Source organism: Mycteria americana, chromosome 5 (genome assembly GCF_035582795.1).
Source record: "Mycteria americana isolate JAX WOST 10 ecotype Jacksonville Zoo and Gardens chromosome 5, USCA_MyAme_1.0, whole genome shotgun sequence".
Taxonomy (NCBI): Eukaryota; Metazoa; Chordata; class Aves; order Ciconiiformes; family Ciconiidae; genus Mycteria; species Mycteria americana.
The window spans coordinates 54,026,894-54,052,102 of NC_134369.1; the positions used below are offsets into that span (position 1 = coordinate 54,026,894).

At 41.5% G+C, this 25,209-nt stretch overlaps 1 protein-coding gene across 1 annotated transcript in view; it reads right to left on the reverse strand.

Moving 5' to 3' along the window:
• The window catches only part of KCNK10 (potassium two pore domain channel subfamily K member 10), a 72,657-nt gene extending 52,323 nt beyond the window's left edge, over positions 1-20,334 (reverse strand). The window contains exon 1 of the mRNA XM_075503397.1: positions 20,283-20,334. Coding sequence (XP_075359512.1) covers positions 20,283-20,334 — 52 coding nt within the window. The remainder of the gene's footprint in view (positions 1-20,282) is intronic.
• Positions 20,335-25,209: the final 4,875 nt, after the last annotated feature.

A 25,209-nucleotide genomic window follows, 5' to 3' on the forward strand; every position in this document is an offset into this window, starting at 1 on the left:
GGTTTTTTTAAAGAAAGGAAATTATGCTTTCTTCAAACATTTACATAGTCAAGCACTCAAAATTTCCCATGGAGTCTTCCTTATCTTTGCCTTAAAACTAGAAGTTTCATTCAAATTATAAAGTAATCTTAACATGCAGTCCAGTTTCACTGAGAAAATTCATGAGCAAATCATCCTCCCTACAGCTTTCACAAGATCCTACATTGAGTTATCAGCACTTGCACATCCTTCCTGTAGCACTACTTAATAAGCCAGCATTCCCTCCTGAAGTAATTTAGAAATACGATATTTTGTCAGGTGTATGAAGTTGCAGAACAGAGAACTGGAGCACCAAGGCTCGGAAATGTCTGTGACATGCTAGCCAAGCCCACTACAGCTTCCCTGAACCCGTCACTAAAAGTAGGTGGATCTACCTTCTCTAAAATGGATCGTAAAGGACTGGCGGATGAAGAGACTCCACTGGCCATGATTGTTTTAGTGTCCTAGCAGGAGCCTCACTTATTTCATTTTCACTGGACAGAGTATTTTAGTTGTTTGTGTTCCCCCCCACCCCTCTTCTGAAATGGACAGACACTGAACATCAAAAGGCTTCCTGATTGAACAGTGTGGAAAGGCAGAAAAATGAGCAGCCCACCAGTGGATAACATATGATCTTGCACTCCAAGGCTCTGGCTCATCTCCAAACAGAAGTTCCCGGGGGATATGGGTATCTAGCATTTGCTTACAATCTCACTACCTTCCCACAGACTCCCTAAAGTGATTTCAGCTACTGGCTGCTTGGGTTAAGATAGCAGGTCTGTGCCTGGAAGTCAGAGCAAGGATAAGAGGTATGTTAGAGGAAGAGCTGAGGCAATCAGTGTATTAAGCTATCAGCTATATGAACTTCTCATGAATATGTCACAAACAGAAAATGCATGCAGGTTTATGGATGAAGAGAATTTGTGTGTCCGACAGGAAGCGGGTGGTTGCTATATGCATGACGGAAGTAATGAAACCTGGAAGTTTCTGTCCATGTGTAACCAAAAAATCATCAAGCCATTAAAATTTTGCATTATGAGGACATGGATAATCATTTCCACTACCTGCTTTGGTTGCTATGCCAGCCCCCTCCCCACCCCCATTCTTCATCTCTGTCTGTTGTGGTTTTTTAACAGGTTTTGTAAAGTGGAGAGCACCCATTTAACCAACACAATGAATGTTGGACACTGAGCACTCAGAAATCTGATGCTGGTTTAGAAAGTCTGGCTTTTAGAGCAAAAATCCCAGTAGACAATGATTGTGTCTGCCTTTGTGTTTGTGCAGCATCTTTGCATGATGTGGGCTAATTAACAGGTGACATTTCAGCTGTGATCAAGAAATGGGAGACAAAATCCTGCCTGCAGGCTACGATTACATATGGGGCAGAACACTAGTATCCCTGGGGCTGTTGTTCTGGATTGAGGCATAATAATAAGCACTGCTGTCTAGGGACCACAGGATCCATACAGCCATGGATCAAGAAAACTGCTCTCAGTGCTGACGTTTTACATCGGTTTGGCCCCGGTCCCTCTGCATATCCCCAAGGTGTTCAACCACACGACTTGAGCAGTGAAAGTCACTGCGAGCCTGCCACACAAGGGGAATTTCACCCTACTGTTTGTACAGCATTTTGCTGCAAACTGCCATTGAAGTGAGAAGCATTACTATTACATTTACTGTTCGTGGAAGCAAAGCTTGACGTATTGTTTGTTTGGAAAATGCACAGAGTGCCTCCAAGCATATAGCTTTTCACTGCAGCAGTACCCCACTGGTTAAATCTAACATTGTTTTCCCTGAAGTGGATTGTCTAATGCAGTATTAGTGCTGCTGACTTCAGCAACATCTCAGCAGTCTGCTGCAAATGCAGTCATCAGTGGCAAGGTATTCAACGAAGTACGGAAAGAGAGACAGGTAAAGGCAGAAAGGGCAACATACATTAAACCAAAAAGATTGAATGTGCTGTTAGAAAGAAAGTAGCACTGATTGCTCCCAATTGCTCCTTTCCCAGAGTGGGGCAGGGATAAGGGAGGAGTAGGTTAGGTTACAGAACTGCATAACGAATAAAGTCACTGTTTGCTTCCTATTATAGGATAATGCCAGTGAAATAGAGTAAAAGTTCATATATTGAGTTGTCTCTGTTGGTGGGGAGAGAAATGTCAGTAATATGTACGAGAGGGAATTATGTCTAACCATTGCTTTGCCATCCCTGGCAGCAGCGTTGGGGAAAATGTCGTATAAAAAGGCTTCTGCAACTTTTGTATCATTTGTCATATATTCCCAGCTAGTGCTCAAAATTATGATTCTCGGTAAGTTTCAAAAAAAATCTACATAATTCTGCTTCATCAGTTATAATTGAAACGTACTAATTAATAGCTCTTGGAATACCCCAACTGCTTAATTGATTTGGAATGCAGTTGTTAGGAGAAAACAAAAAAACACCACTGTTTTATAATGTGGCTTTCATTCTTCTTCATTAGAAAACTACAGCTTAGGCAAAAATAAAAAATCTTAAACAGCCTAAATTGGAACATGGTAGAAATTAAGAAATCAGTGTGGTCTGAGTTAAGGTCTCTCCTTCTGTAAAAAGAGCTTCCCAACCATGAGACTCTTCACAGAGTGGTGATGCCGGTGCCCTGGAGATCAGAAGAACCAAGGGGAACTTAAGCCTTTTCTCTGTTCCTGGAGAGCTTCTTTAGTGGCAGACAAGAAACTTAGCTATGCAGTAAGTCATCAGAATTAATCTTGCCTTCCACTGAAGGACACTGACGCTCCTATTTGATAGCAGTTTCTTCCAAAGGACAAACCTTGTGGGAATCTTCTCCATTTTCTACTGTCCATACTACCAGAGGATCGCTGCTTCCATTTAGTTGTGCAGCAAGTGCCTGACTGAAACCAAGTACCTGGCTATCTGGTCTCCATGACAGTGTATTTGGTTTAGGCGGCAAGGTGTTGGTAGCGGGAGGTGTTGGTAGCGGGGTGGCTACAGTGGTGGTCTCTGTGGGAGAAGGTGAGGGGCTGCCCCATGCCGGACACAGCAGGACACAGCCAGTTCCTGCTGACTCCAACAGACCCACCACAGGACACAGCTAAGCCCATCAGTGAAGCTGGCAGTACCTCTGTGAAAGCATAGTTAAGAATAGGAAAAATGTTGTGCAGGCAGTGAGGAATGATGAAAAAAAGTGTGAGAAACAATCCTGAAGACACCACAGTCAGTGAAGGAGAAAGAGGTGTTCCAGGAGCTGTAGGAGATATTCTCCTGCAGCCTGTGTGAGTTTTGGAAGAGACCACGGTGGAGTATTTCCCTGTAGCCCATGGAGAGGACCACACCAGAGCAGATACCCACACTGCAGCACACGGAGGACCCCCAGACCAGAGAAGGTTCATATTTCCTGAAGGACTGCTGCCCGTGGAGAGACCATGCTGGAAAATGTTTATCCTAAAGGACTGCAGCCCATAGGAAGGACCCATGCTGGGAAGGAGCAAGGGAAGTGTGAGGAGGAAGGTGCAGCCTAGAGGAACTGTTATGAACTCAGCACAGCCCCCCATTCCCCATCCCTCCTACACCATGTGGGGTGGGGAGGAGGAAGAGGAGTCAGGAATGAAGAAGTGAAGTTGGGCCTAGGAAAAAAATAAAGGATGGGGAAGGTATTTTAACCTTTTTGTTTGTTTCTCACCATCCAAATCAATTTTAATTGGCAATAAATTAAATTAATTTTCCCCAAGTCAAGTCTGGTTTGCCCATCATGGTAATTACAAGTGAACTTCCTGTCTTTATCTCGACCCACAAATTTTTCCATCTTATTTTCTCACCCTCTCCTGTTGAGGAGGAGTGAGAGAGTGGCTGGGTGGGCATCTGGCAGCCTGCCAAGGTCAACCCACCACAGACAGTTTGCACAGGGGCAATAAAGGTGAGGACACAACTCAGACTGTATTGTTCAGCACTGTTTTTCCTCTGAGTCTAACCAGTCATGGAGTGCATACGGATTTGGGTGAAAAAGTCATCAGTCCATTACAGTCATGCCCTAAGAATATCAGTGTATAGATCAAGACTTAAACTACAGTGATGAACATGAGTTAGCTACAGAGAGAGCAAGCAGCCTTCCAACAATAATGCCTTTTTGTCACTCTCTACTGGAGCTGGGTCAATATGGAACAAAGACATTCATTTGTCTTGTTCAGTGGATTTGATTTTTTCACTTTTTATCATCTTTCATTGTCATTTTTCCTTCCCACACATAAGCATTTTATTTCACTCATTTTCTATACACATTTAAGAAAATGGATGTTAGCAGCATACATTTTCACATAAAGCTAAATGTCAAATTCATTAAATATTTCATGCTGGCAGGAAGTACATACACTCTTAACCAATCAAGGAAAAGTAGCAATACAACGTGATATCTCTGACTGACAATTTTTAAAAAGACAAGGAAATCACAATCCACTTGCAGATGTTAAATGGCTAGAAATTGGGAGCTCGGTAAACTTGACTGGTTGGATTACTTATTAATCTAGTTGTGATTAGTTTAACAAGTGTGTAAAAGGTTAAAAAGTCTATGCAATTACCATTGCCTGAGCTATGCCATGTCCCTTTTCTTTGTTTTCAATGGATTTTGTGAGGCTGTTGAAAGACTCTCTGGTATTCTATCATTTCACTGTAGCAATTCTGAACCTAGTCTCCCTAAAGAGACAGAAAAGAACTATGTACCAGCTAATTTAATTTTAGTCAATAAAGTATAGTGAGAGAGAGAGGAGGGTCTGAATGCCATTTTTATACTTCTTGTATTTCTGAAAGGCACTGCCATTTCTAATTGTAAATTCTTTAAAGCACAGAAGAATGGCAGTTCAAGCATCCATCTCACAAGGAGCTTTCAAAGCAGGGAAAGGAAAAACTCACAAAGGCTGCTTAGGAAAATAAAAGTCTGCAGGACTAAAATCTCAGTGCCCTTAACCACATAAAAAACAGAAAATCTCACTATGCCAACAAATCCAATCCTAAATCAGTTTTTTTCTATGTCCTTATTAATAGTTACATATTATAATTATTTATTTCATAAAGAATAAACTCTTCAGAACAAGGTCCCTAACATCAGCAGTGTTTAGGACACAAGTGTCACTGCCTTGAATATATTACAAATAGTAATAATTACCATATATCACTGTCTTTCAAATCATTCTGGAAATATCTGATGCTGGACAACAATAGTTTTCCTTAATCTTTCATGTGAGGAATTAAAAAATATTTTTAGGCTCCTTCTTGCAGACTGATCCAACTTTCATTAATATTTGCAGAGAAACCTGGTTCAAGCCAAGAAAAGCTGGTTAGCTTTGTTAGCATAGTGCTAAGCTTCTGTTTATAGGGCTAGCCACTTAGCAGGACATTTTTTGTTCAAAACAGTGCTGTACCAGATAGGTTCAAGTTCACAGTTTCCTTGGGCTGGCCTAGCTCAGACAGCAGCGTTTAACTCTCACTGAATACAACTGTGTAGGTATAGCCTAGACAAAAAAAAAAATTGCTTAACCAAGATCACACAATAAATGACAAGGCTGGAGTAGAAATCTGCTCTCCTGCTCCCAGACTGTTTTAAGACCTATCCAAAAAAGCCACTCCTATTTTGGACATCTGTACCTTATTTCTTTACGTCCACTTTTGGCTTCTGCACAACGTTTCATATGACTGCATATAGTTAGCAACCAGTGAAGATGAAGATATGTTTTTCTTTCTTCAGGCTAATAGAAAAGGGAAACAAACTCTGAATGGCACAGAAAAGGCTGCTCTATTCAACATCTTTCTCCGCTTCACTTATCACCAAAATATTGAATGGTGACTAAATACTGACATGCTTCATTGTAACTGAGTGTTAACAGTACAGGAATATAGGAGAGAATGAGTTAGCAAACTACAGGAGGCAAACAGTGGATCTGTATTTAAAGAATATGGGAAATATCAGTCTCTTCCTTCAATCAGTTTTGACTGATCTCTGATCCTGGTTTGAACCACAGTAAATCAAACTCCACCACATATTCAGATGTCATTTGTCCATGACACAAAATTATTATCAACACAGTCATCTTTTCAACATCTCACTTTGATTTTCATTACAACTTTCCAATGTATTCTCTTAGTATAAATGAAAATGCTGTTTGGACTAAATGTGAATTGTAGTCTCACAAATGAAAATAAGACACTGCCTAACTGAAGACAGTGATGAATTCATCCCTAGATCCCTTAAGAATAGGGCGAGAAATAACTGATTAACCTGTACCAAGGAAGTAGGGGATTATATATTAGGAAAAGTCTAGCTACAAGGATAGCTAAGCATGGGAACAGCCATCGAGATATTGAAACCTCCTTCATTGGAAATATCTAAGAACAGGGCATAAAATCATCTGCCAGAAATCATTTAGGTCAGTGTTTTCAGTCTGTGCCCTGCATATCCCTATGGACCCAAGAAGAAAAGCTATCAGTGAAGGGTAACAAAGAAAAACAGCCTAATGTTGTAGGCTTGTATTCTTCATCCAGGATGTGTAAATAAACTGGTGAAATGTTAAGGGTATAAAAAAAAAAATTCAAAATCATTAATCGTGACATTTTAGTCCCGACTCACAGCAGGAAAATGCTCTTGGAATCCTTTCCCTCCCCTTCTGCGTAAGATAGTCAAACACATCAATATTCCTCTTTGCATCAGTTGTGCCAAGTCTGTAATAATCTTTCATGATTATTTAAATATCTCAAAGCATTTCACAAATAATAGATAAACCCCTGCGACACTGAGGAAAAACAATACTGTATGTGTTCACAGGTTGTCTCATGGAAACACTGCCACAGAGATGTTAGCAAATTAATTAAATTCAAGAGTAATTTTGAAAGTTGATTAAAACAAGGTCTTTGTCATACGTGCATCAAGCAGGTACAATGATTTGTCATCAGTGTATTAGCAAACCTTCAAGTTCTTTTAGGGGACATGCTCTTTTCCACTATACATGACCAAATGCTGGTCTGTCTGTTACAAGATTAATAGACAACCATAAATCAGACTCCTTTCTTTTCTTGGTTATAAAGGAAAAATATTATACCCATGTGTAATCTGCTTTTGCTGATTATTTACAAGAACTTCCAGATTCTGACCCAGCCTCTCTGCTGTCAGAACTGCAGTTGGAGCCTGCCCACAAACCTAAAATGGACTGCCCAAGAGTTACTCTCTTGCAAACACAGCCTTAGAGCTCCTGCCTACTGAGGCTATGCAAATGGCAGGGAAACAACAGGAAGCCCAAAGCTGCCTTGCGCAGGTATCAGCCAGAACTCATTCACTGACATTAAAAAACTCTCTGCAAAAGTCACGGTCATGGGATGCTGGGACACTTTCCCCTCCCTCCTCCCTCTCCCAGGCACTGCACTTTTCTAAGGCATACATGACAGCTCACTGGTTGAAAGAATGGATGTGCTAAGGCAGGACGTGAACTCCAGGAACAGCTGAAAGCATCTTTGTTTTTTTCTTTCTGGTTTGGCTTCAGGACAGCAGTCCTCGGGGGTTTCCTAACTAACACTTATTGGCATTAACATGAAGATGCACTGCTACTGACACCATTCGTAGCATTACTTACAGAGCTGCCAAGTCCAGACGAATACTTGAGGGAGATTTGTCTTGTGCTGGAGTGAGATTGTACACTGCTGGAGGGCAGTTCGAATTTTGTGTCCCTTGCTTTCCTTTCTCTCTCTCCTGACCTCTCTTCCACCCTGCCCTTCTCCAAATCCATCCATCTGCTCTTGTCCCTCACTTCTCTCCAACCGTGCTGGCAGCGTGGGAGGCAGCATACCCGTAACTCCCTGCTCAGTTCCTCTTCTCGGCACTCAGCTACCCTCCCCGTTGCCTCTGACACTTGAGCCCAGAGCAAGGAGCCAAGCACATGTTCACATGTGACAGGACTCATCAATGAACTTCAGGTATCGGAAAGCGGAAAATAGAGTAGAAGAGCATTTCAGTGAGGAGCAGGAAGAGTTGAGGGGAGATTAGAAGTGATTGACAGGGGCAAGTCCCAAATAAGGAGCTCTCTTGCTTCAAGATTGGTGACTATGTTTGTTCCAACACACTCACTGGCAGCAGTGCTATCATCAGGTTTATGAAGCTATTTATAGAGAAACTGAGTACAGAGAAACCCAAGAAAAATTCTCCTGTTTCCCTTTCTGAAATAAGCCTAAAACCAATAGATCGCTGCTAAAATCTGTTTCCCTAGCATTAGATCAGTATTTCTTGCTTTTGCTAAAATTGGAAGTTCTAGTTCATGCAGGTCTCTGCTCTATCAAGAGCCAAGTAGGAAGTAAGTGCTTTTGGCTCAAGATCTTGGGGTATAGGGATGACTTTGTGAAAAAGAGTTCCTTTCAGAAGAGATGAACATACCATTGTTTTTCCTTATTAGGTAATATATAGAAAAACTGCTTTCTTGTCAGCATGTCACAAGCCTCGAGTACAAGCACCAAGGAATAAATAGCTGTTCTCTGGTTCTCTGCAGACTTCACCCTTCAATGAACAACAGACAGGTTGAAGCAGGGATGCTGCTGCTTATCCATAATCTTCTTTTTAAAGACTAATAAAAAAATTCCATTTCACCATGACATGCCGTTGGGTGAAACTAGTTGATTACTTTTCCTCACCAGGAAGTGTCCCAGGTTTCCAGTAACATTTAGGAAGAGTCTGAATCTCTCATCACAGGAGTTCAAGGTGTTCTGCTTCGAAGTGCTCACAGGATGATGTAGGGTCAGGGTTTTAGCTGGTGTCCTTCTGCTAGAACAGCTGGACTGGGATCTTCCAGATATCCTGTCTCAAGGACTCACAAAAGAAATTTAGCCAATGGTCTCTTGGTCAGACCAACCAGTGAAGGAAACCTAAGTCTTGCAACTTAGCATAAGAAGGCTTGTGTACAAAGGGAAGAACATTCTTATTGACAGAAACCTCCACAAGCAAGTGGAGGAGACAAACAACAAAGCAAACATTCATGCTGGCCTTCCTAGCAGGAAGCTATCTAATCTACATGTGAAATGTGATTGATGCTGGCTGGCTGCCGGGGTACAGCCTGACGGTGGACTGAAGGAATCTCTTGATCACCTCAGTCATGCGAAGGGGACTCTAGCAGCACCACTGACTATAGTATAGACAGGAACTGTAAGATGCCAATACATTGCTCAGCTGGGGCAGTACAATATCTCCTGCAGGACTCTCTTAGGTTAATAGCCAAGGAACAGATCTTTCACATATGAGTAAGGCCAGAAAAAGCACATAAAATATAACCTCTAACCCCAGAATAAGAATAGAGTCAGTACTAATTGTTCCCCTTCAAAGATTTCTTGGGGCATCCTTACGGATGTATCTGTGCATTACTGACCATACCTAAAGAGCTCATACTAATGCTCCTCTGCAAAAAGAAGAAGTAAGAATTTCTGCATCAGTCTAGTGGTGTCTTCCCCAATCTGGCTAATGATTAGAATCTACAGAAAAATATTTTTAATTCAAGCAAATCTCATTAATGATCCACCACTTCAATTAAGTGACAATTTCTCAAATTTTCTGGGCAACAGCAATAAAAGTGGATCTTTCATCATGGGGTAATGGTCAGAAATCTTGTAAGAAGCACATCAATTGGGCTATATTTCAGTTCACTGGAGCTATACTATTTGCATATCCTGAGGATCCAGCCTATTTAGTGGTCTTAAGTTCTTATACACAGTAACAGTCTTAGTTAAAGTGAACAAAGGCTTTTCAATACTTTGAAAACCTATTCTGGAACAGGACGAAGAATACATATAAGATAGCTATTACAAAATTACTCTGTGCGGAAAAGATCTTTCACAAGGAAGAGAAAGTTGCTGTTTGAAAAGCACTTGTTCAGCATACCCATTTTTATTTTCTCTTATTCTAAATTCTTTATAACATACATGTTTTTCTTTTACACTTTTGGTGTGTAAGTTGCATCAGTAAAGATGCCACAGTCAGAATGATTTCCCTGTCCAGCCTGCATGTAAGACAATTATTAAAAAGTGACTGTGAGTCAAAGAGAGCTCAGGTAAGCAAAAGGAAGTAGGTTAAAGAGACTTCAGACCCATTATGCTGCCCATGGCAGTATATAATAAACAGAACAGATGAACAGTGTCACTGGGAGGCTGGTCGGGCACACAGAGCTCCAGGTCAATGCCAGGCTCATTCTGGCTGCGTGAAGCTGGCTTGCAGTTTGCTATATATAATTTAGGGGATCTTAGATGATAAGGAGTCTGGTACAACAACTGAATTACACAAGACTTTTCTTATTTCATGCTCAGCTTCTATTCAGATAATACTGTAGAAATAGAGTTGTAATTTGAACTATGATAAAACTTTATAGCTACACAAGGATGGCATCTGCCGATATGGTATGGCTTCTAACATCTCACAGTACTTCAACAGTGTTGCCATACTGCATCCCTGACATGTAGCTACATGCATTCACAGATCAGACTTACAAAAGAGATAGCTGTGGCCCTCTAATCAGTTTTGCCCACAATTAAGCTTCACCTAAGCAAAAATATGCCTGCACAGTGTATAGCAGGTGGACATGAACTCATTCTCCTGCACTCAGAGCTGGTGAAAGCAAATGAAATCACTGCTAATAATGCCAAGCTCAAAGTAGTATTTTATAACTTTCAGCAGAGCCACACTATCCGTGACAGTGTAACTTCTTGTAACCCCCAAACATGCACAAATTGAGAATGAACCCAGCAGGAAAAGGTGGCATATACCTGCACTAAATCCTCCTAGTGAGAAGCTTCCCAAAGCCATTTGAGCTGAAGTTCAAAATATGAGCAGGAACAACGCTTGTCTCATTTCTTTCCTTTGCTCTAATTTGGAATACATCCCATTAGAGGCAATACAGATGTGGTCAAATTGGTCAGTGCAGCCTGGAGAGTGATTCTGCTGACCCTAAACCAAACATCTACCGGAAGTTCTCCAGGCTCCATGAACCCTATTTGACTATATCTCCCCTAACCACAGCAGGTCCTTAGAAACTTAGAATACCTCTGCATTTCGGATACCTACCCATATTTAGGTGTTTTATTCTCCAACTAAGTCACACTCAAATGGCGTAATTCAGTTGCCTATCCATATCATACACTACCAAATGAGAGGTCCTAGGATATCCTAATTGGCCTTAAGCTGTTGCTCCAGAAGGGCAGAGGTCTCCCTTAGGTCCATTATCATATATACCAGGCCTATGCAAATGTCTCAGCTGCCTTTCAGTCCCTTAAGTGGCAGCAGATGCCTATTTTTAGAAAACTGAATGAACAAATAATGCCTGGTAGCAATGAGAAATTCAGGTCACAAGGTTACATGTCAGTATATCATTGTAACCCAGTAATGAACTCTGCTTCTCATGAAGGCAAATTAGTATGGTGGCTGTAGCATCATGAAGAGGTGGCCCTGCTGCTGTTTCTGTGGCTGTCATGATTGCTGCTACCCAAGGTCTCTCTGCATGACCCTTTCTTGTGCAATCCAAACTTAGCAGTCTTAACATTTAAGTAACCAGTGATGCATCTGAGTTAACCAAGAGGAATGTCTTTGAGACGTGTGAGCTACTTCCTTCATTTCAGCTGGGAGTTTCTGTAGTACCATTTCTTTTACAATTCTTTCATCATTGAGGTTTTTCACACATAGTAGCTAGTGACTGCCTTTTGTTTCTTTAAAATGAAAAGCTGAAATTTGACAGGATAAAAGCCCCGGACAAGCTGTCAGTGTGTATTTGTTGTTTTCAAATCATGCCAGTACTGTTATACTACAGTATCGAGTAAGAGAGAAATAATCCAAGCACCCTTTAACAGCATATCACTGAATCTTAAGAATCTCAGTGGCATAAGTTTAAGGTGCCGAAATCCAAATCCTCATCCAGTAAAGTCAGTATCATGTTGTTTTTTCTTCCTAGGGAAGAAAAGATGAGTCAGTCCTGCTGAGATATGAACATATGGCTCTAACAAATCTAGGTACTCAAAGCCTGATCCTTAAAGCAGTGTGATGATCCTGTAGGATAGTGATACCAAAATAACTTGTATTGCTTTGTAAGAAGATGTTTTTTAGGGTGTGAACTTTTGTTATCCCCTACTAGTTAAACCGTCTATTGTCTTCAGCAAACAATGGTCACACAGTCATGCATAATCTATGGGTTATCAGAAAGACAGAGAACTGAATCAATTTAAAGATCTATTGAATGCATCTCTTTGCGGGCAGAATTGAGGAACAAATGGAAGAAACGTAAGCATGTTTCTCCAATGAAGGACTAGCCAAATAAACTGATCATCATCTATTAAAGTTACTTACTTCATGAGATGAAGATATTTTGTAATATGTCCATAAGATTATTTATACTTGTGCTTCAGTTTTGCTCATAGAGGAGGACCCTGATACATGCCTGAGGAACCAACAGAGAACATAAAGATACTTCCTTTTTTTTTTAAACATGCCCTAGGTTACATGCTTACTTCTAAAAGGTAGAATGAACATCATGTGCTTGAAAACAGCTAATTCTAGTTGGAGGCAGCCAAACTTGTCTTCGTGTCCACTCATTTTTTTTTCAGAGCATTTTCAGCCTTACCACAGGTACACTCTTTTCATTCTGCATTTTCTACACCTCTGGCAGCAGATCTGACCCTGTCACACTTTGGGTCCTTTCTTTTGTAATCTACATTACCTGAAGCAGCTTTCCTTTGTCTCTCCTTGTTAAGTCTTTATTTCTTCTCAAATGTCCTCTAAAATTTCAAATAGCAAACTCAAACAAAATGCTAGACCTAACTATGTCTGGACTTTTAAAAAAAATTGAACCCACTCCCAGACTTTGCAGCTGATCACTACCCGTATTCAGGACTCCAGATCCTAAGTGCAACAAGTTTCAATCCCTTTCGTATATTTTATATGTCATGCCCCTTGTCACAACTCCAGCTTTCAGCAGGATGTTCCACTTACATTTTAAAAACAGAAAAATAAAATGAAGTCAGGCTTGTGTATTCTCTTCCACCTTTTTTTCCCTCTATACAGGTTTTGATAACAGACTCTATCACCTTACTGGCTTTCATTTCCACTTCAAACACTGAGATATATCCACACTGAAATTTCCACTCTAACCTCAAAATCTTATCAGTGATCTCCTATGCTTGTATTTTGTGACATCTGAATAACACATAATAATACATGCATTTGGGACACTTTGCCAATAATAAGATTTCTAAAAGCATAAAAATTGTATTAGCAGTTAAAGAAAATTATGAAGTCTGAATTCTTTGTCTCAGCATTCCCAGACCTAGGAAATATCCCCTAAATTCTGTGATTCATTAACATGGTAAGAGATTCATAGTTCACTTTTGAAATATCATTTTGTTTAAATAATCTGAGTTAATATTTGATTGTAACTGTGAAAAGCAGCCCAGAAAGTATGTTGGGAGAATAATAATGGTCCATGGACTGAAAAGGATTGGTACTACCACCCTGAAGTACAAGGGTGTTTGATATGTGCTGTTCTCACTTGTTGTTTTACCTCATTGGGGTAACCAGTGAGAACCGCATGGCATGTTATTTATGAAAGTCAGTGGGTTCATCTTAGAGCACATTTTCCATTATAGTTAAAATGTTTTTCATATACATGCTTTATAGACACTAACAATAGAAGTATAACCAATGCCTCGGGAACTAGAATATAAGCAGCCTCCGTCTGACAAAGGCCAGGTCCCAGGATGTTTTCAGTTTCTTACAGAAAACAAAAAACAGAGGCATTCCTATGAAAAAGGTATTTAAAAAGGCAGTATTTAGCCTTTTGCTGAATGTCACTTCTTTTACACAGAAATTCTATAAAAAACAGACAACTGTTCAGCTTTTATATTCTCTGCTTTGGCTTTTGCTATTACACTGAGATTATTATAAAATAAAGGTTAGGCATTCCTATCACACTGAATTCTGTAATACTCTACCTGTTGAATACTAGTATGTTTGTTACTCCTTTCTTATCTTGACCTCCTTATTGTTCCCTCCCCATTTCACTCCAGGTACTTACCCTATTTACAATACAACAACTAGGGCCCCTGTTCTCCCAGTAATTCCAGGCACTCCTTTACTTTTAACTCAGTAAAGCCTGTGGGGACAACACAATTCTGATACTTTTAAAATGAAGAATCTCGTGTTGCTCACACTGTAGCGAGTGGTAAAAGTCCTAGCTCTGGATTAGATCAAGAGAGTAAGAATTAAACTGTATCACCATATATATGCACTCTTCTGTCGGAAGCTGAGAAAGTCCACACACTAGCTACAGAAATCCACATAAATGCCAAAAAGTGAACCAAAACCTACCCAATTACAACTGATATCATATATCTTTCTCCCAAAAGCAAACTCCATCACTTCAGGTAGCATCAGTTTTCAAGAGTTGCCCAAGGGGCTTTTCAGTCCAAAAGTCTATTAATGGATTACTCTTGTACCGATGTGGCAAAAAATAGCATTGGTATTCTTCACTGAAATACTAATTCTGTCTCAACCTCTCCCATTGCTGACAATTCTACTGCTCTCCCTGTCTTAGACTTACAGCTTCATATTGCTTTTGATTCTTTTCATTCCCTTTTTCTCACAGTACAGATGACATCTTAATGATACCCTACCCTTCATCTTTCTTACCTTGACTAGAGTTCAGTCTTTCCTCACTGTTAATAAGAAAGCTGCTGTCCAGTCTTTCACTCTGCCACTTTCTTATTACTAATTTTACTTTTCTGAATCCTTAGTTTTACCATTTCCAGGGCATCCTAAAGACAACAATGATGAAACTAACAGCTTTCTGCTCTCTTTCTTCCTCTCCTGCTAATTCAGACATATCTTCCTATCTCTTACCACATTAGGGTCCATAGTATTCATCTGCCTCCCCTGCAGGCTCCACATAGCCTTTAGTAAAGTTCTGATTTCTTCATTCTCTTTTATGTGTTTTCCAAAATCTTCAAATTTTCCACCTTACTGTATTTGGCACTATTGCACCTACACCATGCAGTGTCAGGAGTGTCCTCTTGTTTATCCAATTTCTATTTTCCTTCAAATCTCTCTTTAAAATAAACTCCTTACAGTTGTTCTGCAACCCATGCTTATTAGGCACAGCAGAGTCTTCGTCCACCAGATGGGTCAGTAGCCAATATGATTTTGTCATACAAGTAGCACATTGTCAGTACCCTGCTGACCATGGGTCATTTGATGGGATTAGAGCTACTTTTTTACACATTATAGCTTTCCATAGCAGTCTTCGTACACTGAGCTACTAAAAACTGACTTACTACTGTAGAAAGATATTGTCTAACTCACAGTTGCACCCCACTTCTTTTCATACTTCATTGCACCCCACTTCATTTCTTGAAAACAGAGGGCAGAAATGAACACCCTCATTCTACTCATCTATGCCTTTATAATCAAGTTTGCCTTCTGCATTAGTCTCTTTGAATGAAAGGACAGAAAAAGCAGGAACTGCAGCAGTCTGTAACACTCAGAAGGCAGCATCAGTTTAATTTATACTGAGTAGCTGATGCTGAAGATTTTTCCAACAGTCATCAAGGGATGATCCAATCCTGATACCTGCATGAAGACATTTGAGACTCAGCTTAGTTGTCCCACATATAAGTGTCCAGTGCTGCTTGAGGTGTCAGGTGAGAAATCCCATGGCAGGTGACACAGGACCTATGGAAGACTTGAGCCCCTCTGGAGCAGCAGCTGAGGGAACTCATGTTCTGGGGAAACTTCTCTAATGGGAAACTTAATTGAGTCTTCAGTGTCTGTAAAGAAGTACAAGTAATCCTAGTTTCCTCTAGCTGTAAAGCACAGAGATAACCTTATTTCTTAACGGATGTGATCTGTGTATGATGACAGGCTGTTTTGCTCCCTCTTAATTGTTTTAGCATTTGATTGCAATACATATGCTCTTCTTTCAATGGCAGATCTTAGATTGCTCTAAACAAGTTAATTATATTTCACAACACCCTTGTGCATTAGGGAAGTATTAATATTCCCATTTTGCAGTCAAGGAAAAAGGGAGGAAAAGAAAGAGTAAGTGGCTTACTGAAGGTTAAACAGTAAGTCAGTGGCAAAATTTGAAGAGGAACTCCAGACTCTCAACCACAGCTTGAATTCCCCACAGACCACTAACTCGCACGCTAAATGTGAGGATGATAATAAATGCATGATTTTAGGGTTCCAAACTGCAGAAAGCCATCCTACACAAACAATGTCTTTGTGAAAGGACGTGGGAACTTGTATCAAAACTTCAGAGTTCCAAAAGGTCAGTGTAGAGATAAACATCTACCTGGAAATTCAAAAGGCTTTGACAATCCATATCACTGCAATGACAGCAAAAAACTGCAGGCACAAAGGATGGAACAAGACTGAACTCCATTTTCTGCCTACTAAGAGCATCACCAAGATAGACATCCTTCCCTTGGAAAAGACATCTCACTGTCACCCTGCAAGACAGTCATGCTTGCAGACAATTTCTGAGCATATTGGAAACAGTCTCATCTATCCTTCTTTTCTACAAAGAAACAGCAATTTTAAGCAGATAATTCATAGGAAAAAAAAATGATATTTCTGTAACATCCAGATATCTCAGGATGAGGGACCCACTGTGTTTTAGGTACTGTATAAAAATATATATGCAAAGAGATTATTAGCCAATTTAAGCATGGACAACAGGTGGGTGTAACAAACAGCAGGAGGAATGCAGGAAAGAGGAGAGATGAGAACAACAATTACAAGAATTAATGTCTTCATATGCTGCTATAAACCCAATCTTATATTCTGAAAAGTATAGATGGGAAGTTGTATGAGGTATGAAACCAGAAATATGGTCTTTCACTAATTTCAGTTATTGCTTTGCCTGAATTGCACCAAATGGGAGAAATAAAAATCAGTGAGAGGTAGATCAAATGTTTTATGATTGTGTATATCCAGGCTGATTCCACCAGTAACAAAAATGGCAGGCTTGTTTTTTAAAATGTAATGCCAAGTAGTGTGGGATCCTGTACCCCTACTCAATGTGTCCAACTCTCCCTAAAACATTCTTGAGGTGCCTGCTTGGGTCTTTTACTCATTTCTTACCCCATTCACTCACTGTATATGAATAGTATGTTTTTTAATCAATGTATATGAGATTCTAGGACATATTTCACATTGGATTGTTTGGGAAAAGTCCCAGTGACTTTTGGGATGGAGTTTGATCTGTTTGTTAATGGGATTATATAGTTTGATTGCCTGGGATAGTAGGGGACTTCACTGGAGGAATTTGGACCATATATACTTCCTGGTTTATGAAATATTTGGTTTATCTAGAAAACACACTCAGCATTTACAGGGAACACACAGATATACTCTATACCCAAGATACGTGAAGATACTACACAACAGGATAAAAGCACAGTTCAGTCTCCATGCCCCATTCGTTCCAGTTTAATGGCTGAGAAATCAGCCTCCCATTAGCTGTCTGTCAGACACCATCCCTCATGTCAATTCTATTCTTTTAAACCTGTTCTCTCCACAAAGTCTTTCTATGGTATATTGATCTTTGCTGATGTGATCTAAGAATACCAGTTTTATGCCAGATGAAAGCTACCAGCAGACTCTAATCTATTTATCTATGTAAATATTTATAGTTCAGTCAGCATTATGGAGTTTGAGCATTAATTCATTTCAATGACTATCATTCTGACCTGGGTTCAAACCAGGAGCATTATTAGTCCCAAGCCAGCCATATCTCCACAACAAGGGCCCTAGCCTTTAGAAATGTGTATAGTTTCTAGAAAAATATTGCCTGGAATAATCAGATCTAAACAATCTTTGAGATACCATTGCTGTCATCGTTGGACTGCTAGCTTGCTTGCCAGGAACATCAGTTGATATATTTCAAGAACTGTTAGCACAAGTTAGCACAATTCCTACTAGACAAAACTGTGGAAACTGCACGTTCTCTGTCTGATGACCAGAACAGGACACGATCATGCAATATGTACTGAAATGAGCCTGGTATTTGTGTGTGAACATTAACTGGACATGAGCTCTGCTTTTAATACTTAGGACTCTTTGTATCCTTGCACCACCAGCTTTCTACATGTTGATCTTTGTATCTGAGAAAAGCTACTTCAGTTCTTAACTCCAAGGATATCACATAGGATGCAAAACATAACATCATTCTTCACATGTACATGCAGAGAACAGACTACATATGCGACTGTAAATCTAATTCATTTTAGGGCTCTAAGTGATTTTGTGTAGATCTTTGGTAACATTTATATCTTCATAAATATATTTTCATTTCAAAAAGAATGGAACTCTGATCTACCTTGTCTTCTACCTACATCACTAATTCTTCAGTGGGACTATGCGAGTACAATGTCATTGCACTGTTCCTCTATTGGTTAAAGGATTGGGCCTCAGACAACTTTTCCTTACCAATTTGCCTTTTTCCATTCCACAAATTTTATCTATTTCCTGAGTCCCTTGTAGAATTAGAAATTAACATTTTTTGCTTCCTTCCTGGCTATACATTAGCATCCTTGCTGCCTGGCTAATGAAGTCAATACACTGAGGGGAAATACAGCTAGGATTATGCGGTCCTTAGCAGGGATTCAGCTTGGCAGAGAGGAAACCTGCTGGGTTTGAGGTCTTTTACCTGTTACGGTATTCTATGGTTTTGGACACATTAGTAAATTGTGACCAGCCACCTGTTGGATCCATATGCTGTAAAGCTGATTGCCAAGCAAAGGAGCTGCATATAGAATGCCATCAGTACAGCCTCCTGTGTGCCTTGTCAGGAGAAAGGAGGAAAGGGCTTTTTGCATTAAAAAGCATTTTGCAATACATAAAATGAATTAAAATGAAGCAACAGCAAACACAGATTCAGAAAAGCACCTGGGAAGAGCAAGTTTTCACCACACAGAATTTTGACCCTAGGATAAGGAATATACTGTTATTAAAATAATCAAATCTCTGTTAGCGCTACTATCCATGTGTTCGTTGTGAAGCTGAGGGCAGAGGAGGCTGATGTGTCGATTTCAGCCTTCACCTAATTAAAGATGTAGCAAGGCTTAAACTAAAGCTTAATTGTGTATACTATTCAAACAGCACATCAGATCTGCTCAGCAGAAAGATGTCTGTTCTGCTGTATTCCTTCTACACCATGAGAAACTGTTTCTAACGTTTCATTTTGTAGACTTGAGGGCACGGAGGATGACAAATTGACCACTAAAACCAAACCTGCGGAATAAAGGTGAATAATCAAAGCCCGTGCTATCACTTCATACTTCCTGCAAGCACTGCTGTACAGCAACTGGCTGCCAGCAGTTCTGCTGCAGACCTGAGCATATGGCTTCAAGTTGCTCTGCTCCTGTACCGATGCACGGAAATATGACACACCAGTATACAAATTACCAGTAGGGTTTTTTTCAGTCACTTCTTCTGTAGGTTGCATATGAACCTCCTCCCCATGCCAGGAAAGGAGAGCATTTCATTATGGTTTATTTTAAAACACCACTTGGATCGTTTTATTGAAAACCACTGCACTGGCGTAAATCTTCTTCCACCATCACACAAACACACTCCCCAAGACAGACTCCAAACCTAACTACAGAGTTTATCAAACTATCCACTTGGGCTGATCATTTGCTAACAGGACAGAGTAAAGTGTCTAAAGGTCCCTTTGGGCTTCATTACTTAATGTGTCTTTTTATACCGTCCACACTACGAGTTATATTGCAGCAGCATTTTGCTCCAGTTGCTTGCCAACAAACATTTGCCATCGAGGAGCCTTGAGCAAGCAGCCACATCTGTGTCCACTCCTGTACCACCCATTTAGCAGAGACAATGATCACTAGAAACAACAAAGGAGCCACAGATAAAACAAACAATGCTGTGAGGCAGAGATCACTGCCATCCCAGGCAAGTTTGCCATGGAAATACTCAAGAAAAAGGGAGGGGAGGAGAGGGAAGAGAGATATCAAATATAGAACTAGAAAACTCACACCTAGAAGAGGTTTTACCCACACACCCACCCAACCCCACATCTGAGGAGCATTTTCTAATGCACTGCTAGGATTGAGCAAGAAAGACTGAGCAGTGCACATGGGAAGCAGACAAGCATCCAACGTCTCCTCCCATTTGGAGTCAAATAGTCTCCTATGAGCCACTAGACACAAGGAATAATAATTGTTATTATAGTAATGATAGTAATAGAGAATCACCAACCTTGAGGATCCCAGTTGACCTGTTTTCTTGGAGTCTCGATTGGAAATTTCATCGCTTCCTTTTTGCACAGGGAGGAAAAAGAATTAAAATAAATTCCCAACCTTCCTGTCTCAATGCTGCAGTCAAACAAATTAATTTCAAATTATAGGGAGCCTGTGCTGTTTGACTGAGAGGAACTGGTGGTTGCCAAGGAAAGAAATACACAAATAAATCAAAGAAGGTGGGGAGGGGCGGGGACGGGAGTGGAGTGGAGGGGTTTGTACCGGCGAGGTGAGGAGGGGTGCAGGCACCCCGGCAGAGAGAGGGGGAGAAGGGATGGAGTGAGGACCGCAGAGGGTCTGGGGGGAGCGGGAACGAAGCAGGCTGAGATGGGCAGCGGGTCCAGGGTGCTGCTGGCTCCTGGGGAGGCTCCCGCAGCTGGCTCGCCCAGTCCACCTGCAGATGTCAGGGTGGCGGGGTCCCCGCTGCAGCCCGGCCCCTTTGCTGCGCCCACCTGAAGGGGCACCCGGGCTGGCGAGCCCGCAGGCTTGCAAGGATCGGGGAGTCAGCCAGCCTCCCCACACCCCCAGGGACACCTCCCACACGCACACACACTCTCTAGCCTCAGCCACCCAAAAAAATGAGCCCACCTCAGTTCAGCCCCAGGCACTAGAGGGGTAACAAAAGTCAGCCGTGGGGGGTGAGCCGCAGCGGCATGGCTGGGGCGAGGCTGGGGACCACCCCGGCTGAATGCAGCAGCAGCCTGGCTCGCCGAGGAGAGCCGGAGCAGGAAGAGAAGGAGGAGGAGGAGGAGGAGGAGGAGGGAGCCACCCTATAGCTTTGGAGGGAATTCACGGAGCCCCTCTCTGCACTGGCTTAAAAAGGGGGTGGGGAGAGGAAGCGAGGGGAAGAGGCTGCGAGTCCCTTTGTAAGAGGCGGTGGCGGGGTGCCCTAGGGAGGGGGCAGGCTCCGGCTGGTACTTACTGGGTATCCTTCCCTGGAGGAGGATGCAGGCTTGTTTGGCGGAGTTTGCAGCCGGAGACACGCTCGACTAAGCTACGAGCAGCAGTAGCGGCGGCGGCAGCACATGGCAGGAGTACGGCAGCATCCAGAGCCTCTGCAGCGCAGGGGGAGGGGAAGGGCAGGGGATCGTCCGAGCCCCCGCAGGCTCTGGGGGACCAGGACCGCAGGACCGGGCACCCTGAAAGCCAGGGGACTCCTGCTCCCCTTTCTCTCCCCGCTCCTCTCCGCGCTGCGGACAGGGATAGACACCTGGCGTCCAGGAAAGGCTGGCGCGGCAGAGCTGACAGACGTGGCCAGGCTGCAGGGAGGGGGCAGGCGGGCTGGGAGGGAGGCTGGAGGCCTCGGAGCCCCCCTAAGCTCTCAGGGGGCTTCGGGGAAATGGAGGCCACTTGGCGTTACCTTGTGCCATTACCAGACACTCGCTGCTTTCCAAGTCTGCATTCTCCCTCCTCTCCCTCCTGCTCCAGGCTTTCCCTCAAACCCCAAACAGGCTGGTAACACCAGAAAGGTCTCCAGTTCCAGTTACAATACATGCCCCAGCTCCCCTGCCTTAGCCAGGAAAACAAAACCCCAGCCCCTCTGGGGGCCTGAAGGAAGACTGTGCGAGGTTAACCCTGTCCTGCCTCCTCTCTTCCACAGTGGAAATCAACTCCTTGTGTGAAGGGGATCGTTGGCTGGGGACGGTTTGGAGAACAGATCCACAAATTCACATGGGCCATGGGTCAGAGACAGAATCAGTCCTGAGGTCCATAGCCAGGACCTTCCAAATTTTCAGGAAATGTGGTTGTGATCTAAACTCAGTGCCTGAGACAATTTGTCCCCTGCTTTTTGCCCTGTACTTCTTTTTGCTCAACCGCCCTCTCTGTCTTGCCTTCCTATCTGTTGCTCAGATGTTAGTTAACTTTGTAAGATGAAAGGGAGAAATCTGCCCTGGTGAACAAAAAAGCAGTCTGAAATGTGTAGCTCTCCTCAGGAAAATCTTACTGTGGAGGCTGGCACACTCTTTTCATATCCGCATTCAGAAGCTAAATAAATACACACATCCATGGTTGTCCCCAGTCTTTGTTCAACCCTAAACGGGAAGGGGAAATCAATATTTGTAAATCCACACTTTCATTTGGTGGTGGTGTGCACTGTCCTGTAAAGCAGTATGTAGTTTGAAGGAATTAGATGGAAATAGTGCAGCAAGTTTTCTTGGGGGGAGGTGCTGGGTTTCTCTCCTTTGCCTAATCCAAGCACCCCTGTGGCTCTTGTTTTGTGCTGTACAGGAGGAGGCGGGAAAGGCTGCTCTAAGGGAGGACATGGCGAGAATGATAATGAGCCTGCTCAGTCAGACTTGAATTTGAGATGATTGCAATGATGACATCAGGAGCACAAGGTATTTCCTTTGCAAGCAAACCACGATGCATTCTGAACAGGCTTTGGGATTCCTGTTGACGTTACTTCTGCAAACTGAAGGGAAACAAAAGTGAGGGTAGGGTTTGCTAATTGTGCTGTGCGATCACGTGAATCATGATTGGGAAATCTTTTCATTATTCTACTAACCAAAAAGACTTCAAAGAAGGCTTCTGAACCCCCCAAAAGATCACTTATCAAATACATATCAATGAAGAACTACTTATATATCTATACACACAAATATATCATCTATATATGCATGTATATAACTTTTCCTCAGTATTCAAAACAGTTGCCTGTTTATTGGCATCTTCCTTGTACGTTACTGGGAAAAACTAATATATTACTCAATTGTGATTTGGAGCTCAGCCACCCTAACCCAAGCACTACTTTGTCTTTGTGCCATAACTATCATCAGTTAACTGATGAGGTGGGTATTGTGCCACAGACATCTGTCCACTGAGAACTCACCTAAGATCACCAAACTCAAACAGGCTACTGAAAGGCCAACAGCATTAAATTCCTGCTAACATATACAGTAAGTCTATAGTCTAGAGGTGAAACCTTCAGGTAGTTGCAGAAACAGATCCTGATTGTTACTGTCCACAGAAGAGGAATTTTCATGTGGCCATATGAATCCTTTATTATTAAACTGATCTTAGAGAGATGCCTCGTATTTGTTTGATTTACAGTAACACTAAGTAGATAATAATGACACAATACCATATTCCTGTTTCTTGTATCCTCTTAATGTTCCCATATTACCAAAAGGTGTTTGTAAGCTCTACATAAACATTTGCTCTAGCTATATGGTTTAAAAACCGCATGGCAAATCAATTGTGATCTGTCAGGTACATAAATGCATGACATCATGTAATTGTTTTGCAATTTTTTACCATGTTATGATCATGGAAATCTTGCTCAATTATTTTGATGCCTCAGACCTGCAGTTTTATCTAGTGGGCCAATTTATTCCCAAAGTAACTCATTTAAAATCAATGGGGTTACTCCAGAGATGGATTTGGCACAATGAGCACATCTTTCACTGACAGCACAGCTGTTGCATAGAAACGTAACTATTATCTTATGCAAATAAAAGGCCTTTCACCCCTCAGTGATGTCGAATTCTCATGATAGGGAGAACTGGTGCCTTGAAGCTATAGTGTTTCAAGCTGTTACTCTGTCAACTTTTATAAGCTAAGTGGCTTCAGTAATGTTTAATATTTAAATGAAAGACCACCAAGACAAAAACCTAAATATGGCATGATTAATCTACTTTAGTACCTGCATAAAAATTTTCAGGACTCGACTTTATATCAGTAGTTTATCAAACTAGTCTGCCTTTTCATTTAGGGCTCATTATTCAGACTTAAGGTCCTCACAGTTGGTGTTAGTTGAGAATCGGCGCCTTACAGGACTGGGCCTGTGACAGTCACAACACAATAGACAAGAGGCTTTCTATTACAAGCAATCTCATTGAAAGAGAAATAAAAAGCTAAGTGCCCTTTTACTGTTCATTAGTAATATGGCATGAGTGATTTAGAAGCTGTTCTGATGTAACTCAAAGAAAGCCATAGCAAAGAGATGAATAAATAGTTCTTATATCTACTTAAATCCAGTGAGCAGGAATGGAAAAATGCATCAACAGTAGATAGAAATCATCTGTAACTTGTATGTTCCACTGAAGACATGAGACATGGTTAGATGGAAGTCTAGACAGTCTTTGTGTCATCACTTTGCAACATGCTCATCTGCGTATATTAATATTCAGTTTATGGTTAACTATATGGTTGTTTGAAATCTGGTATTTCTGATTGTGAAGATCATTCTTCATTCAGTTTATTGCCACAGGACTGCTGTTATTTGCAGTCAGACCAAGAGAGCCAGAGAATAACCCAAGTGAAGTGCATCCTGTTCTTTATACACCATTGACCCATCCTTCAGTAGTATAGATTTGAACAGGATCCAGTGCAGAATCATTTTATAACTTCTTTATTCTCTAGGAAGCCTTCTGTCTAGGAGGACATTTAAAGCCTTCTCTCTAGGAAAACCTGAAGATCTTTTTTCAGATGGTTTTCAGAATCTTTAGTGTAGTTAGGAATCAGGAAGTTAACTAAGAATCAGGACTACTACGTACTGTGCAAGGAAAAGCAACTTACTATTTTTATTTTCTTCTACTGCATGCAGTTTCTCAGCACTTTTTAAGTTGTAGCATGCCATGCTGCATCTTCATTCATTCAGGGATGAATCCACAGAACAGAAAATTTATTATTGGCAGAAATGGTTTCAATGAAATCAGTGAGTCTACCTGAGGCAACTACACCTTTGCCAGGATGGTATCTTCTCAGATCTGACCTGTTTGAGTTACCACAACCTGTCTGCAGGTTCTTTTGGCCAGTGACACTAAACAGAATACACTATGGATCCTGCCTCTCATATCCTAACACATCATTCATATCCTCAGACCCACTTTAAGCATCCACCCTCTAAATGCCAGAACAGGAGGAGGGGTACCTGGTTCACAGTT